The 18,688-nt window shown below is 37.6% G+C and overlaps 1 protein-coding gene and 1 long non-coding RNA gene across 10 annotated transcripts in view; one reads left to right on the top strand and one right to left on the bottom strand.

The window, feature by feature from the left end:
• Positions 1 to 276: 276 nt before the first annotated feature.
• LOC131554133 (uncharacterized) lies at positions 277 to 8,385 on the bottom strand. Its single transcript, XR_009274344.1, has 3 exons — positions 8,260 to 8,385; positions 5,861 to 6,007; positions 277 to 411 (listed from the first exon to the last, which is right to left on the bottom strand). It is a non-coding gene; the product is annotated as an uncharacterized LOC131554133 (long non-coding RNA).
• The window catches only part of brip1 (BRCA1 interacting helicase 1), a 70,923-nt gene continuing 59,958 nt past the window's right edge, over positions 7,724 to 18,688 (top strand). For 5 of the 9 annotated variants that reach the window (XR_009274343.1, XM_058799259.1, XM_058799261.1 and 2 more), the window contains exons 1-6: positions 7,726 to 7,862; positions 8,338 to 8,457; positions 8,622 to 8,733; positions 10,233 to 10,421; positions 10,525 to 10,667; positions 10,757 to 10,918. Coding sequence is in view for 8 of the 9 variants with exons in the window: in XM_058799259.1 (XP_058655242.1) it covers positions 8,365 to 8,457; positions 8,622 to 8,733; positions 10,233 to 10,421; positions 10,525 to 10,667; positions 10,757 to 10,918 (699 nt within the window). In the remaining variant the exon portion in view is untranslated. Of the gene's footprint in view, positions 7,904 to 8,270; positions 8,458 to 8,621; positions 8,734 to 10,232; positions 10,422 to 10,524; positions 10,668 to 10,756; positions 10,919 to 18,688 lie in introns of all 9 variants that reach the window. The other 4 variants (XM_058799260.1, XM_058799263.1, XM_058799255.1 and 1 more) reach the window with 3 other exon arrangements.

Below are 18,688 nucleotides of genomic sequence, written 5' to 3'. Positions count from 1 at the left end.
TTACTTGCAAAACAATATCATTGTGATAAAATAAGTGCCACAGTTAGGCCACAAAACTGCAGTTTGTATGAAAACTCAGTGACAGTGTAGACGTCTGCTTGGCAACCATTCGCACAAACGCTGTTATTCTTGTTTGTGACGGAGGCAGAGGCAGAATTACCTCGATTATGTGCAAAAAGTCAATTAAATTAACTGTGAAAGGCTATTTATTTTAACCCGAGGATACATTTTTTCTGTTCTTAGTAATTATAGAAAAACAGCACAACATGTGTTGGCAAGAGAACAAAGAAAGAAGCTCTAAGACTAGTCCTGGCATCATACTGCCATCCTGTGGTCAGAGAGCAGTTTAGCTGTTTCTGCTTAGCAGGAAATGGACAAGACAGGCACCTTTGCAGCACCATATACCAGTATCTGCAGGTATAATGAAAACATAAACAAATTAGTACTTTTATTCAGCAAGGGTACATATTAAATTGATCAAATAAATGCTGTTCTTTTGAATTTTCTATTAATCAAAAAAAAAAAAAGTATCAGTTTCTACAAATACATTAAGCAGTACAACTGTTTTTGACATTGCTAAAAATAATACATTTTTATTGATCACCAAATCAACATATTAAAATGATTTCTGAAAGATCATGTGAAGCAATGACCGAAAGAACTTAACAATTGAATAATGACTACTGTAAAATGCATGGAATAAATTACATTTTAAAATATATAAAAATAGAAAACACGTATTTGAAATTATACAGTAATATTGTTTTTATTATTTATGTAATGTATTTCTTATGTAATGTATCAAAAAATGCTGCATCTGTGAGCATAAAAGACTTTCAAAAACATTTCAAAATCTTACCAACCACAAACTTTTGAACAGGAGTGTACATAATATGTAAGAGTGTAAGATAATATGTAAGAGAATATGCATAGGCTACTACCAGTCAAAGGTTTTTGAACAGTAAGATTTTTAATGTTTTTAAAGAAGTCTCTTCTGCTCACCAAGCCTGCATTTATTTTATCCATAGTACAGCAAAAACAGTAAAGTTTTAAAATATTCCACAGCCATATCACCCTGCAGCCCAAGACCGGTTGCCAATGGAAGCTAAGTAGGGCTGAGCCTGGTGAGTACCTGGATGGGAGACCTCCTGGGAAAACTAGGTTGCTGTTGGAAGAGGTGTTAATGAGGCCAGCAGGGGGTGCTCACCCTGCAGTCTGTGTGGGTCCTAACGCCCCAGTATAGTGACGGGGACATTATACTGTAAAAAAGCACCGTCTTTCGGATGAGACGTTAAACCGAGGTCCTGACTCTCTGTGGTCATTAAAAATCCCATGACACTCATCGTAAAGAGTAGGGGTGTAACCCCGGTGTTCTGGCCAAAACTCCCTCCACTGTATTATTATTATGTTGAAAACAGCTGAGTAGAATGTTTTCAGGTTTCTTTGATGAATAGAAAGTTCAGAAGAACAGCATTTATCTGAAATAGAAATCTTTTGTAACATAAATGTCTTTATCATCACTTTTGATCAATTTAAAGCATCCTTGCTAAATAAAAGTATTAATTTCTATAATCCCCCAAAAAACCCTCCATAGATTTTGAATGGTATAGTGTGTAATGTTACAAAAGCTTTTTATTTCAGATAAATGCTGATCGTTGGATCTTTCTATTCATCAAAGAATCCTGAAAAATTTTTACTAAACTGTTTTAAATATTGATAATAATACAAATTTTTAAAAGCAAATTAGAATGATTTCTGAAGTATCATGTGACACTGAAGACTGGAGTAATGATGCTGAACATTTAGCTTTGATCACAGGAATAAATTACATTTTAAAGTATGTACAAATAGAAAACAGTTATTTTAAATAGTAAAAATATTTCACAATATTACTGATTGTGCTGTATTTTTGGATCAAATACTGTAAATGCAGGCTTGGTGAGCAGAAGAGAATTCTTTAAAAAACATTAAAAATCTTTCTGTTCAAAAACTTTTGACAGGTAGTGTAAGTAGGAGAGATTGATTTTTGTTATATTTACACTGAACAAAATTATAAACGCAACACTTTTGTTTTTGCCCCCATTTTTCATGAGCTGAACTATTTTTCTGTTTCTATGTACACGAAAGGCCTATTTCTCTCAAATATTGTTCACAAATCTGTCTAAATCTGTGTTAGTGAGCACTTCTCCTTTGCCGAGATACTCCATCCACCTCACAGGTGTGGCATATCAAGATGCTGATTAGACAGCATGATTATTGCACAGGTGTGCCTTAAGCTGGCCACAATAAAAGGCCACTCTAAAATGTGCAGTTTTATCACACAGCACAATGCCACAGATGTCGCAAGTTTTGAGGGAGTGTGCAATTGGCATGCTGACTGCAGGAATGTCCACCAGAGCTGTTGCCCGTGAATTGAATGTTCATTTCTCTATCATAAGCCGTCTCCAAAGGCGTTTCAGAGAATTTGGCAGTACATCCAACCGGCCTCACAACCGCAGACCACGCGTAACCACACCAGACCAGGACCTCCACATCCAGCATCTTCACCTCCAAGATCGTCTGAGACCAGCCACCCGGACAGCTGCTGCAACAATCGGTTTGCATAACCAAAGAATTTCTGCACAAACTGTCAGAAACCGTCTCAGGGAAGCTCATCTGCATGCTCGTCGTCCTCATCGGGGTCTCGACCTGACTGCAGTTCGTCGTCGTAACCGACTTGAGTGGGCAAATGCTCACATTCGGTGGTGTCTGGCACTTTGGAGAGGTGTTCTCTTCACGGATGAATCCCAGTTTTCACAGTACAGGGCAGATGGCAGACAGCGTGTATGGCGTCGTGTGGGTGAGCGGTTTGCTGATGTCAATGTTGTGGATCGAGTGGCCCATGGTGGCGGTGGGGTTATGTTATGGGCAGGCGTATGTTATGGACAATGAACACAGGTGCATTTTATTGATAGCATTTTGAATGCACAGAGATACTGTGACGAGATCCTGAGGCCCATTGTTGTGCCATTCATCCACGACCATCACCTCATGTTGCAGCATGATAATGCACGGCCCCATGTTGCAAGGATCTGTACACAATTCCTGGAGACTGAAAACATCCCAGTTCTTGCATGGCCAGCATACTCACCGGACATGTCACCCATTGAGCATGTTTGGGATGCTCTGGATCGGCGTATACGACAGCGTGTTCCAGTTCCTGCCAATATCCAGCAACTTTGCACAGCCATTGAAGAGGAGTGGACCAACATCCCACAGGCCACAATCAACAACCTGATCAACTCTATGCGAAGGAGATGTGTTGCACTGTGTGAGGCAAATGGTGGTCACACCAGACACTGACTGGTTTTCGGACCCCTCAATTTAGAGTGGCCTTTTATTGTGGCCAGCCTAAGGCACACCTGTGCAATAATCATGCTGTCTAATCAGCATCTTGATATGCCACACCTGCATACCTGTCAACACTCCCGTTTTTCACAGGAGTCTGCCGTATTTCACACCCATCTCCCGACCCCCTCCCGTTTTGTTATTTCTCCCCGGAAACTCCCGTAATTTGTATGGCCCAAATCTCGTTATATGAATAATCACATCAATATTTTTTCCAAGGTTGTACAGTTGGCACATCTTGTATGAAACGCATCATCCGACGCATCACCTCACACAATCGACACAATACACAAATTTCAAACCATTTGTGACCTCAACCTGGCAACCTACAACCCAGTTGCGCTGTAGATTTCTGCGCAAGTAGTAGATGCGGAAAGTTGAATCTACCATCAGTGGTAGAAATGGAAGGAGAAAAGTCAGGTGGTGCTCCGGCGAAGAAAAAATATTTGTGTAAATTTAACAACAGCTGAACGGAAGAATTTAATTTCTTGTCTCGAAGCCATGTAAACAACGCCCACGCCTTTTGCAAAGTGTGTCACACTAATTTTAATATCGGACACGGTGGGAAAAAGGACATATCTCAGAATCTTAAATCACAGCGGCACATTCGTGCAGCCGAGGCTCAGAAGGGCAACACATACTATAAACACACAATGTTAATGTTATGTACAATGTAATGTAATGTAATTTGTTCCACGGTGTTTAACTGCTGTGCAGTGTTTGTTTAATTAAAAAAAAAATTTATTTATATATATAGGTCTCCCGGATTTTGGTACCCAAATGTTGACAGGTATGCACACCTGTGAGGTGGATGGATTATCTCGGCAAAGGAAAAGTGCTCACTAACACAGATTTAGACAGATTTGTGAACAACATTTGAGAGAAATAGGCCTTTTGTGTACATAGAAAAAGTCTTAGATCTTTGAGTTCAACTCATGAAAAATGGGGGCAAAAACAAAAGTGTTGCGTTTATAATTTTGTTCAGTGTATGTATTTTTTCCTTAGTGCAATAAGAAGCACCACAGTTAGTTCAGAAGGTGTGGGACAAAAACTGCACTTGGGGAAAAATATTATGTACACTCAACCAGGGACCTGGATGAAAGAAAATGCTTTACTACAACAGTGAATTGTATGTATGAAAATAACATATAATCCATCTCCATACACTACACTTCTTCATACTTGAGCATTGCTGTACACTCTAGGTGCTGAGCTGTGAGCTCAACCAAGGTGACAAGAAGTATAGCCAAAAACTGACATAGCAGCCAAGCAGCAATAGACTAATAATCTGTTTGACCAATATTGTACTGATATTCACATTTCTATTTAATTGAGTCGAACGATAAACTGCACCATTTGCCTGGTTTCTACAGAATGATACTGAACAACACCATTACACCACTGTGTGTTCAACGGGAAACAGCGGTTCAACATCCAATTAATTTAATATTTCAACATGTTGTTTGCATAAATTATTTAACTTAACATCCACTCATGCTTATTATTAATTTAGTTATCATTGTATCAGAAACAAAACAACAATTAAAAATCATTTCTGAATATCTGATATCGGACACATACAAACAACCTGTATCGAATCAGTCATAAAAAAAATAAATCACTCTAGTCTCTGATCAGGATCTAGATGATGTATCTATCATGCCAGTTTTTACTAATGCAATTAAATTATTACATTTATGCATTTAGCAGATGCTTTTATCAAAAATGACTTTTATGAGCTGCTTTATGAACCTTGCTGGGAACAATTGTGATTGCAACTTAGCTGTAATCAGTAAATGGTTTCAAAGACAAATAATAAAAAAAAAAGCATGAGCATGACATTAGCAACGCCAAGGTCATTGGTTTGAACTTCTATATCCAAGGTCATTGAACTTCTATATCCAAATAAAATTTCAAATCAACTGTGATCATCTTGCAACTATTAATTCAATCATTTATTCCACAGGACACTAATGCAAAGTTCCATCTGAATATAAATTAAAAATCACAACATCTGACAAAAATAGAAGAGAAGCAACAAGACAACTGTGCATAAATCTAGTCCTTGGACGTTTGATGATGACGGTTACTTGCTTGAGAGAATCTGAGAAACTATTAAAAGATTGCAATGATACATTAAGTCATGTGTAATCTATTTCTGCTCTACTGGTTTTGTCAGTAGACTAACTCTGAATAAATGAAGCAGCTCTTTCTGTTTTACTGTTATCTTTTCAAAATCACCTGTAAAAAAAAAATTAAAATGCCATAGCAAATGTAAGCAAACACTCGCACACACTTGCAAATGCAATACTGAGACACGATTACCTTTGACAATGACATCAGTACTACTGCACTCCTCGGCTGAATATTAACAAATAAAGGAAATGATCTGCATAATTAATATGCATCTTAGGTGATACCACAACATCAACTCTAAGACCCAAACTGGGTGATGAAGCCTTTAGTCATGTACCTGCTGGCTGGGGAACTGGCAGAGGATGTAGGTGATGTTGTTGGCATGACAGCTGGCCGTGAATGTAGGTCATGAGGTCCCATCGGTCCAGCTGGGGTGGAGATAAAATCACTAGATTCCCATCAGCTTCTTCTCTCAGTTACACACCTGCATATACAAATGACTCTGAGTGTTATGTTTGTTGTATCAATTATGGTATTATATCTGGAGTAGGAACTTATTATACCTCTAGCTCGAAAGTGAGGGTTATGGCAGGTGCTATGTCTTTAGGTCCAGGGAACTGGACACAACATGTAAATTTAATTGTTTTAACTGCTGGGATTTGCACAGGGATGCTTTTCAATGTAACATCACCCCACATGTGCTACTGTTTTGGCTTAATTTGGAGCACTGAAACCATATGTAGCAGCATACTATCAAACATGCACAAAATAAGACTTGAGAATTAAACCTCTCACTTCTCTGAGCATTTCTGAAGACCAAACCTGCAGAAATATCACATCTGAAATGCTGAGTGATATGGAAATGAGGTTTACGGCACTCTGATCATGTTAATAATGCTAATCCTGGGATTACGGGCACATTTTCAAGGTGCAATTACATCACCAAGCATCTTGGGATCACCATAATCACAGATTGTGCATGACGCTTCAGCATAATCCTGCTTCATCCTTATTAACTAGTTGGTGCCATCCAGACTCCTGTTAAATAACACTGTTTTAAAAGACTTTGTTTTTCCTAATTCCAGAAAATGGCATCAACTCTGTCAAACATCTTATAAATCAGGTGAAATCAAATCAGGTCTTCATCCTGAAGGTTCACTTTCCATATTTCACCTGCTCTGAGTTTATCAATGGCCCATGAGTGTTATTTTTTGTTATTTGTTTGTTTATTTATTTAGAAATAGTAAGTAATAGTACTTACTTTTTTTTCTGTCACCACCATATGTCAGCTCTGTTTCACTTTTAGGTCACTTTGCTTTTATTATTTTTATTTTTTAAAATAATAAATATTAGCAGCAAGCAACACCAGAAAAACAAAAATGGCTGGACCAAAGGTAGTGCTGAAAATCATGTTTTTTTTTGTCCTTTTATTGAAATTAAGCTACATCTGTCAATATTTAAAATTCACACATAATTTTTTTTTTTTTTTATTGATCTGACGATGCTGACCCAAGGAGAAACACAAATATTGTGACAAAATGGATGGAGGAGAATACGCTATTTATTCGTAACAAATTCAGATTTTTTTTTTCTTTCTTTTTTTTTTTTTACAAGAACGAGATATGTTTGTGATATCTCAAACTTCATAATAACATAATATATTCATAATATTTCATAATAACCACGCGGATCTAAACTTGTAACTTGTAAATGTTGTTTTCTTTATAATTGGATTTATAAGAGCTACTTTTATTTTGAAAGAATAAAAATAAAAAAAGTTGACGCTAGACTATTTTATTTTATTTATATGGGACTTCTATTTATGTTTATATTTTAATAATAATGCTATCTTGTCACTTCCAAGAAGTTGCAAAACTGAACGTAGTTGACCATTTAAGAAATGTTCTTTATCCAAACATCTTTGCTTATTAATGATAAATTAATAATAATGATACAAATGTTTATGCGTTTGTATCATAAATCCTCACAGAATGTTTACAGGACAGACACTAACTTACTTGGATTGTTTTATATTCTTTTATTTATTTATATTTATTGCTACAAAATTTATATATAATAACTGTTCTCTAAATTTATAACCAATTCAAAACTCCAAACATTTAGGGGAGAAAAATCACTGGAAAATGTGATAATGTTCATATTTCTGAGAAAGAAAAAAAATCAAGTGAAGTAAAAGTGTCTTTTATTTTGTCTGCGGACGTCACGTTGACGTACGGACGTCTTGTCTGGTGCTGCTGCGCGCGGGAGTTTCATTTTGTGCCTTATTTTGTTTACACAGCTACTTGTTTTAACCGTCAAAATGCATCTTTCTTTGTGAGGTAACCCATCTGATATTACTCTTAATCACATTACACCTGAGGTAAATGAAGTAATCTACGGGTGTTGTTTATATGCAATAATAGCAGAAAACATCTTGCTAAGCAGTCAGTTTTGTCGTATATGTTCATGATAACGCTAAAACACTCCTTTATTTTCCCTGTAGCCGGTTGAATTATGTTTACTAACGTTAGTCCTCTTACCGTCATGTTAAGTGTTAGTTTAAATACTATCCATGTAGATCGATAGATGAATTTAGAACAGATTCAAATACCCCAAAATTTATTAACGTTAGTAAAAATTAATTTTACAGTTCTGTAACCTGTTTTGCTACATTCTGAAATAATCAGTCAGTTTAGATGGTGAGCCAAACTTGGTGTAAATTTAGTGTTTACCCACAATTCACTTAGGTGGAGTAGAGCAGTCAAATGAAGCCAGTTTCCCAGTCTTATGCAACTCCACTGATTGTATCATCAGACAGTGACATCCTCCATTGGACACAGAATGGCTGCGGCTCCAGTGGAGTACACCATAGGAGGGGTGAAAATAAACTTCCCCTGCAAAGCTTATCCCTCTCAGCTGGCCATGATGAACTCAGTAAGATCTGTTGTACTGACAGAGTTGTTCTTGTGTTTTACTGTCAGTAAACATATTTGTAATCCTTTATCGTTAGTATGATCCTAACATCTTCATACAAAGCTTTTAAAACAGCTTCTTTAGTTTTGATTGATTGCTGTCATTCATGTTTTGATCTCTCTTAGATCATTCGTGGTCTCAACAATGGGCAACACTGTCTGTTGGAGAGCCCTACTGGCAGTGGAAAGAGTCTTGCTTTGCTTTGTTCAGCCCTCGCATGGCAGCAAGCACAATTTGGTATGTCTAGAAATCTAGAAATCTGTTCTGTCAATGGGCCGTTTTCATTTTTAGAAAAATGTATGCACATTTATATCACTATTCTTTGTATTGTATTACCTTTGCATTAAATTACAAAAAAATTGTTAACGCTAATGGGAGGGTGTTTCTAATACAGCATCTATGGGAGTGATGGTAAATTTGACATCGCTCTCTCTTCTGACTGCCATTATCAGGCTTTCTCTATTTATTTTTATTTTTTATTTTTTGAAAGTCACTATCGTGGAGTTTTCTTTTGCTATTTGAGCAAATGGGAATGCAAAAAATATATTTGTAGTAGTCTCCCATTCACTGCTATAGAAGTTTATCCACCTATGATGACTTCTACTGCTGAGAAACCCAGAAATGTGAAAAAGGTCTATAGTTCTGGCATCTACACTGTATAGAGAAGAGACAAAGGTGCTGTATGGCATCTTATTGTTTGTCAAATTATTATTTGATGATCTTCAGGTCTTTGGGAAACTTGCCACAGACAAAACTAGCTCTGTTTATGATAAATAATGCATAAAAACCAGACTTGCACTTCTGTTCAAAACTTTGGGGTCAGTAAGATTTTTAATTTTTTTTATGCTTACCAAGTCTGTGTTTATTTGATCACAAATACTGCAGAAACAATGACATTGTAAAATAATTTGAAATTTAAAATTACTGTTTTCTATTTGAATATATTTTAAAATGTAAATTATTCCTGTGATGGCAAAGCTGAATTTTCAGCAGCCTTTACTCCAGTCTTCAGTATTACAATTTTTTGATAAGGAAGTTCAAAAGAGCATAATATATTGTATTCATTGTGTATCAGTGTCAAAAACTTGTCATTTTTAATTAATTTAATGCATCCTTGCTGAAAAAAGTATTAATTTCTTGCAAAATTGACCCCAATTTCCATGTGTCGAATTGATAACAACCTCCGTTTCATGTTAAATATCCAAGACCCCAAATGAACTATTCTGTTTTATGCCATGGTCTGTCTGAATACTCGATTCTGATTGGCTGGCAGGTGTTGATTAAATTCGTTGAACCGCACAGGTAGTTCCAGGTCAGTTTAATCACGTTCTATATTAATGCGCTTCCTATAAACATTGGTAACCATAGTAACATAGTTACAGTTGTTACAGTAATACAGACGAAAATAACCATAATTTTTATCGTTCCGGTCAAATATTGCAGCACAAATATTGTTAACATCTTTAATATGTGAATGCTGGTAAATGACCATGGCATAAACGGGATAATCAACGGCTAGCTGTGCATTAAATGATTTGAATGCACTCCGCTGCGCGTCGGGCGGTTCTTCGCCTCCACGTCGTGCATTCAAATCGTTTAATGCACAGCTAGCCGTTGATTATCCCTTACATGCTTCACAGAGACAAGCTAATCTGTCTATGACTTCTGTGATGATAAACTCTCTTCACTCTATAAAACAATGCATTATAATGGCGCCTATTTTGTCATGTATTAAGGTAAAGAACAGGATGCAGGCTCTAGTTCAGCTGACTGTAAGAAACCAGCAGTTGCTACTCCATGTCAGTGTGTGTGCCATAACCGAAATGCACACCCCACTTCCAGCAGCATAGCATCTAAACCACCTCTGGTTGATCTTCCTTGTGAAGGTACTTCTGCTCAAGCTGCAACCCCTCTCTCAAAAGAAGGTAAGCATTTTCCGAAACCTTTTGACCAAAAAAAAAACATGAAACGCCATGATAAATTACTTAAATGTTGTCTGTTTTCATAGAGTATGCTTTCTTGTTTCAGCAGGCAAAAGTGACCAGTCTAGGAAGTCCAGTTTGTCTTCCCGTCTCTCTGAGAAACTTCAGGCCTCTCTCTCCAATGGAGAACAAGATGATGATTTTAAGATTGACAGGAAGCGTATTCGTACACCAACCACAGAGCAGAAGGTACCTCTGCAAATAGCTTCTATTCCTGTGACATTATTGATTGGCATGTTGAGTCTTGTCATCACACTCAGTTTTTTTTCTTTCCACAGAGCAGCAAGCGAAGATGTCTCGAGCGAGGAGTGATTTACATTGATGATGATGATGAAGAGGAGGAGCATCTGGAGAGACCACTGCCCGGGGCTCAGAGTTGGACCATGGAATTGAACAGTGGTGCCAGAGCTGACAGCTGCCCGTCGCAGCCACAGTGTTGTGTGAGTGCACCTCAGACACATTTTCTGCTCTTATCTCTAATTGGGAGACTATGATGTAATAAAGTGTCAGTAATAGCCATGGAGAGCACTGTTTGATATTTCTCCTCATGTCATCATTCAATACCATTAAAGGAATAGTTTGCTCAAAAATGAAAATTCTGTCATGATTTACTCACCCTCATGTCATTCCAAACCTGTATGACCACAAAAGAAGATATTCTGAACACAAAACAGGATATTTTGAAAAATGATGGTATCCAAACTGTTTTGGTGATCATTGACTTCCACTGTATGGAAATATTCTAAGCATTTTTTTCAAAATATCTTCTTTTTTGTTACATGGAAGGAAGAAAATCATGCAGGAATAACATGAGGGTGAGTAAATGATGACAGAATTGTCAGGTGCACTATCCCTTTATCCCTACTTCAGCTGTTTTACCAAGAATGCCACTGGAATAGTATGTGTTATTAAAGAAATATAATATTATTATAAACAATATAATAATTAATAATTTATTTGCAATTTATAATTATTAAATAAATTCTGTAATCTTATAAATGTATTATTGCTTATATGTTGTTATTTTATTGTTGACCACTTGGTGGCAGCAGAGGATGGCTTAAAACAGATTTCAAAGTTGCATGGGGATATTATTGGATTTATTGCGGGGGTTTTAAGTAACACTTAATTATGTGTCTGTAAGCTTGAATTATCTCTGTTAAATTACTGTAATTTGACTAGTACTGTGCAACAACAAGCCATATGACTCCAGATTAAATGTATGCACACATAGTTGCTTTTATCCTACATACAGTAGGATGGCACCAAAGCAATGTCTGCGTCAATGCAAAACAGGGTTATTATAGATGTTTGAGGATGCTAGATTTGTTTAGTTTTAATTTGTAGACATTGTGGGAAGGCCTTTTGGATTTCACTTTGGAAATTTGCCTTACCTTTTATATCCATAATTTGATAACCTTAAACAAACAATTGACACCTCATAATTTCCATCAATCAGAAATCCTCCTAATCTGGGGTTACAAAGTGTTGTTATGAAGATGGTTTATTTGTTTTCTTTTGATAGGCTGATATGTAGGGCTATATAATGCAGTTTAGCATCTCCATTTACTGCATAAGGTCTCTTAAAGCCCTATTCGGATTGGATTAGTTTCACAAGGGTAGATGGAGTAATGGTAATTTACCACAGGACGTCTGTAATATTAATGGCCAATTCGCACGGGATAAGAAATCTCAGTAAAACTACCAGAAGTGGGAGGAGTAACTCTATTTACTCTATTTACGTTGATCGATTTATTAAATTATGATTGGATTCTGTTTGCAATAGGCACTTACCTAAAGCTAACAGAAGTTTTGTGCATCTAAGTGCTTTCGACCTTCTTTTTGATCTGAATGGTATGCATTGTCATATGTTTTCATTAAAAACATTCGAGGTTTGCCACAGACTTGTCCCACCGCCTAGAACGCAACTGAATGCTGCTTCAAGCGTGGAAAAAAACGCGGAAAACTACTTTTAAATAGGAAATTACAGAATATTTACGTACATATTTACAGCTGGTCTATTTGCACGGGATTAGTATTACCTGAGGTAATTCTTCTGGACCTTTTTACAGAAGGTAAAAGTCGCCGTAATCTTTACTGACATCGTCCGTAATGATTACATTTACATTTAGCAGATGCTTTTATCCAAAGCGACTTACATTGCATTCAAGTTACAGTTTTACATTTTATCAGCTCTTGCTTTCCCTGGGAATCGAACCCATGACCTTAGCGTTGCTAGCCATGCTCTACTATTTGAGCTACAGGAAAGCCACTATTACTGAGTGATTACTGAGATGGCACATTCGGACGGGACTAAAATCACAGAGAAGCTCTGGTAAAAATGACTTTACCCCACCTCTCTGTGTAAAACTAATCCCGTCCGTATAGGGCTCAGAATATCTGATGCAATGTAACAAACACCACAGGTATTCACATGGCCAGTGGTGAAAAGAATCTGTGTCAGCGTGATCATCCCGTCACACCGTAGGACATATTGCTTACAACTGGTACAATGGAAAAGGAGTGACCTGTGCTATGCGTTCCTCAAGATTGGTGGACTGTCACTGAAGAGGACGGCCCTGGCCTGATGGGCGGGCCGATGGGTGTGTTGGGTAAGGGGAAGAGAAAGCAGTCCTTAGGTTTCACTCTCTCACCTGACACCGTTCTCGGCCCCTGCCAGCGCTGACTGACATCTTCAATGGGCCCTTTGAAGCGAGCTCCAGTTTAATTAAGAGGTTTGCCTTGCTTGGCAGTGATCTGTGAAAGCCTGGGATAAATATTGAATGGGGTTCACCCGCTGGTTACGGCGCTCCGGGGATAAACAGGTGCTTTGTGAGATTGGGGATTTGCTGGGTGGGGGTGCTCCGGGGCAGCTATCAGGAGGGCTATAGGGAGTAAAGACCTCACTGAAATGCTTCACTCGCTGTCTCTGTCTCTCGCCCGCTATCTCTTTCTCTCTCTGTCCATCTGTATGGTGAGGGTGCAGTGGCCCAGGCAGGCGGACAGTGTGAGATTTCAGTCTCTCAGGTGTCAGGCTCTCAGAGCCAGCCTGTTGAAATGCAGTCTCCATTGTTCGTGCTCACACTCAGGCCTGCATCTTCCACCACAGGGCCATTGTAGAGCGCAGACAATCTAGCCTCACCATCTCAAACACAGGAGCTGCTCTCTCCACACCTCACCTGGCAAACAGAAATGCCACTGTCTAACAGAACAAACCCAGCTCTTATAATGTTTTTCACCAGTAACTGATAAGTACTTGGTAGAATTCTCCACTTCTTCACACAGGAATTTAACAATTCCTGTTCTGATGCTGATTCGTCTTAATTCTACTTTCTTAATGGTTCCACTAAAGATTCTTTTGAATTTGAGTTTAGTTATTGACTTATAATATAGTTTGTATGTGTTTGCGATTAGATAAAACAACTTTAGCACAAGAATAGAACTTTATTAGTTGCTGTGAATGTTTTGGAAATTCATTAAAAAGAAACGGTTCATCAAAGTTGTTCACTAGGGAATCTTTTGACTTCATTAATTGCAGTCTGTGTTTAAATCACTAAAAACACCTGCCTCATAAGTTTATTTGCTTGGGAATCTAACTTCACAAGTATGATTCTGATTCATTAAAAAGAATTGTTTTATAAAAAATCATTCACGTGGAAATGTTTAACTTCATTGTTCTTGTTTTTAGTAAATCAGACTCATTATTTCAGGAATCGGTCATTACTAGTTATACTGTATGTTTCTGATTTTTTTTTTAAAATAACCCAATCATGAAAGTTGTTCACTTGGGAAGCTTTTGAATTTGTTGATCACACTCTGTGTTTGATTCTTTAAACGCAACTGGCTCATAAGGGTCATTTGCTTGGGAATCTGACTGTTTTTATTTCATTTAAAAGGGCCGGTTCATAAACAGCATTTGGAAAACTGGCTTTAATGGTCCTGCTCAATGTATTTGATTTACTAAAAGCAACTGGCATGGGAAATGGACTACACTTAGTGCTGTGTGTTTTTGATTCATTAAAGAGAACCAGGTCCTAAAAGTCATTCTCTTGGCAGTCTTTTGATTTCATTGGTTGCAATGTTTTTTGTTTTTTTTTTCTCCAAAAAGAAATCAACTTATTGGAGTAATCTGCTCGACACCGGTTGTGCTGTATGTTTTATGATGAATAGAAAATACTTTCCAACTCATGCTGAAACTGTTAATGCACTGAATGTCATGAAGATCATTCAATTCTGGTTTGGAAAAAAAAAAAAAAAATTAGTTCCTTACTCTACTCCTCGCATATCCATTATCCCTAAAATACACCATATAGTGACCAGCGTATTTAGTTATGTGTGCTGGCCCTTAACTGTAACTAGTTGTTAGGCCCCACAAGAGCTGTGAAACGCTGTCATTTTACACCAGTGCTTCTACAACCCCCCAAAGACGCTTTCCCAATATCTTTGCTCATTTTTAGTGCCAGAACAATGGCGGCATTTTCTTAGCAGAGCATTGAGCTGCTAGATGCATCTGCAGGTGTCTGCCCCTGACTGGAACAGCATGCTTGGGTTAACGCTCCCACACAATGCCAAGCACTGTTTTATTAGGAGCCGCTGTTGAGGTCTGGAGCGGCCTGAGGTGTAGCTCCCTGCTCCACTGATATCAGGGCCTCGCCATGAAAGAATGCGCCACTCCCCCTGAATGTGTCTGTGGCGGCAGGTTTGGCCAATGGAAGCTGTTATCTGCATTCCAGGGGTGTCTTATTTGCTGTGCGGTAGCAAGAGGGGCCGAAACTGTGGCAGGCTGCGTGTAACGGATACCCTTGTGTCAGCTGTTTCCTGCACGGCTGCTGACAAGGCCTCCCATTCACAATCAGCCCTTTCTCTCCCCCCTGCGATGAATAAGTAATTATTCGGTATAGGAGGCAGGATACTTGGACTGGCCTATTGAATGTGGCAGCAGCAGGTAAGGTGATCGGCAGGGCCGTAACTCTTCCTGCGAAGCCGTAACCTTAGCTGCTGCCAGCTCTCTGTTTATTTAGCACGTCGGCCTGGGTCTTTGTCCCATCAGGGGACGGTTTGCAAGACAGGCTCACGTTCGCTTCCATTCTATCACTTGCTGTAATATTTAATGACAAACAAGGTTTGAGAAGCAGCTCGGGTAACCGGAGCTGGACCTCTTCAGTGGAGTGCAGGCTAAAGGACAGCTTGATCCCTGATGTGAAGGTGTAACACACGCCGTGACTTAGCATTTGCTTATGAGGGATAATCTTACTGTCATTCTTAGGAAAAGAAAAGAAGCTACTGTTATTTTGAAGGACTGAAGCAAGACAGATATAGGAGATTTTAGGTTTTGGTATCAATCAATATTGGATATTTAATTGTACATGCTCATTTAGATTACCTTTGCCACCATCTGATGCTCACTTCAAGTTCAAAACTAATTTTAATGTAAATGCTAATAATAATTTAATAACACAGGTAAATGTAATCTTTAATTTAAAAATGAACAATCATTTTTCATATGCATAATGTTGTGATGCTTATTTACTTGTAATATTTAAAATTGAGGTAACACTTTACAATAAGTTTTATTTAACGTTAGTTAACTACATTGGTTAACATGAACTAAGAATGAACAATACTTCTAAATTAATCATTTCTGATCAATGATTTAATAACCACAAACAACCTGGATTTTATGTTTCTAAATGAAACGTGGCTAGAAGACAGCTGCAGTGCAACAGTCCTCAATGAAACAGCCCCTCCTAACTTTAATTTTATAAGTGTCTGCAGGACAGAGGTGGAGGTGTAGCTGCTCTATTTAAAGATATCTATCAATGCAAGCAAGTGTCATTTGGTCATTATTTGTCTTTTGAATACATAGGTATTGTGCTGAAAGGTGCTCCACGCATTTGATTTATCATTATTTGTAGGCCTCCAAAATATTCTCCAGCCTTTGTTGAAGACTTCACAGAACTCAATGATTTCCTCAGAGTTTGACTGTTTTGCTATTGCAGGGGATTTTAATATTCACATGGATAATGCAGAAATCAAAACTACAAAATAAATTATAACTGTTTTAAACACTTTTGACCTGATTCAGAATGTGCATGGACCAACACACAATCGTGGACACACTCTAGATCAGGGGTGTCCAAACTACGGCCCATGGGCCATCTGCGGCCCGCAATTACTCCTGTGGCGGCCCGCGAGGGATTTTTAAAAATGATACTAATCTGCAGAGGTGGGCAAACTATGGGTGTTTTCAATCAGCCAGTGAGGCAGTTGGTCCAAAATAGCTAATTTGATGCAATATCAGTAAAATCCAATAGATGGCACTGTAGCTTGTAGTGCAGTATATAATGCTTGATTTACACGTCCCGGGGCTGATCGCGGCTACTCCAGTCAATGCTCGTGTTTACACTAGGCATGGGCCGGTATGAGATTCTGACGGTATGATAACCTTGGATAAAAATATCACGGTTTCACGGTATTGCGATTACAGCTCTAAAATATGTTGTTTTTAAATGTCTGGGTAAAAAACAACAACGTTTTTCCACTGAACACATTTTATTTTTAAGAAACATATAGAACATTTTGGAACAATAAACATGTCAGGCTAAATAATTAATATAAATAATTGAATTCTTGTTAATTAAATTGCGTGCAGTCACTTAAGTGAGCCTAAACCTGCAGCTCAACAATAATCAGAACATAAATTATTTTCTGTAAAAAAAAAAAATCCTTCTAAATGAAATTTTTTTTAAAATGCAGTCAACCTAAACCTACAGCTCAATAATCAAAAACATAAATCAAAACAATTTCTGTAAAAAATAAAAAATGCAGTCATTAAACCTGCAGCTCAACAAGGTTTTTGGAGATATACTCACTTTCTACACATTCATCTTTCAGTCCAAGTTATGAGCGGTGAGGTACAAAGATGTGTGCACATACACATAAGGAGAGTGTGCGATTGTATCTCACACACACATACACACACACACGGTCTCTCTAGTCCGTATAATACTCAAACAGTGGCAAAGAAACCTGAGCCAGCACTTTGTTTATTTTTTAAATGACGTGATTTTGAACAGATGTAAAAAATGGCAGGAGGCTTAAAATTATAGATGTGATACCAGCTAAATTTGTTGTACTAAATCGCAGAAACGTAGTACTTTAGTCTGCTATTCCCCGCTCTGTGAAGTAACGTGAGGGAGGAAACTAGTTGACGTAATTTGTTTTGAAAAATGCCTTGTATTGGTGTTTTAAAAATGCTTAAAATGCTCTGTAAACTTTCTAGTATTAGAACAAATGCCAGTGTTATCCTCCTGCTCACGGGCACTGTAATTTCGTGGGGAAAGCATAGAAATATTTTGTCATTTTATCTTGCAAAGATATGCTTTCTTCTTCTGTTTTCCTCACACATTTTTATGAAAATGGATATAGTGCTGTTTTTTCTGGATTATAAATTGCGTTTTGTTTTGTTTTTTCATCTGAAACATGCTGCGATTTTCCAAGGCGACTTGTATAAAGCAAACAAGGTCAAGCGCAAAGCACGCACATTAGGATTGGTCACGAATGACAAGTGAGTTTGTTTTGAGTTTGTATTGTACATTTTTCAGCAACCACGCCACTAGTTTCAGTTTCGCTTTAAATATTTAGGCTGGGCGTTTATAATATATGTTCATAGTGAATGCCACTAATTTGTGTTTGTTTTTTTACTTATATTTTCATTCTTTTTTCTATTCTGAACACTGCTAAATTTACAGGATTGTTTTGTGGAGTGTGGGGAATATAAATGCATGTTTCTAATGTTTGTAAACGTTTCGTTTATTTGACATTATTTCTGAATGAAATGATCAAATGTGTCTTATACATCAATCGATTTGTATACCAATGCAACTTGTGTCACAAAGTGCTCATAAAAATAGGTAGAGATGGTACAAGAATAGAACTGCCATGTATGTTCAAGTTACATACAGTACAGTAGTAATGAGTGTCAGTTTAGAATAAAAAAAAAAATCAAAGCTGTCATAAACATATTATGCGACCCCTCACTTAATGTGGAAAACTTGATGTGGCCCTCGAGTCAAAACGTTTGCCCACCCCTGCTCTAGATTTACTCATCCGTAGAGGTCTAAACATTTCATCCATTGTTAAGGATGTAGCACTATCTTATCACTTCTGTATTTTCTTTGATATAATGATCTCTGCTACCACTGAATCTA

The sequence above is a fragment of the Onychostoma macrolepis genome, chromosome 15 (genome assembly GCF_012432095.1).
Source record: "Onychostoma macrolepis isolate SWU-2019 chromosome 15, ASM1243209v1, whole genome shotgun sequence".
Lineage (NCBI taxonomy): Eukaryota > Metazoa > Chordata > Actinopteri > Cypriniformes > Cyprinidae > Onychostoma > Onychostoma macrolepis.
This window is presented reverse-complemented; position numbering and strand designations above follow the sequence as displayed.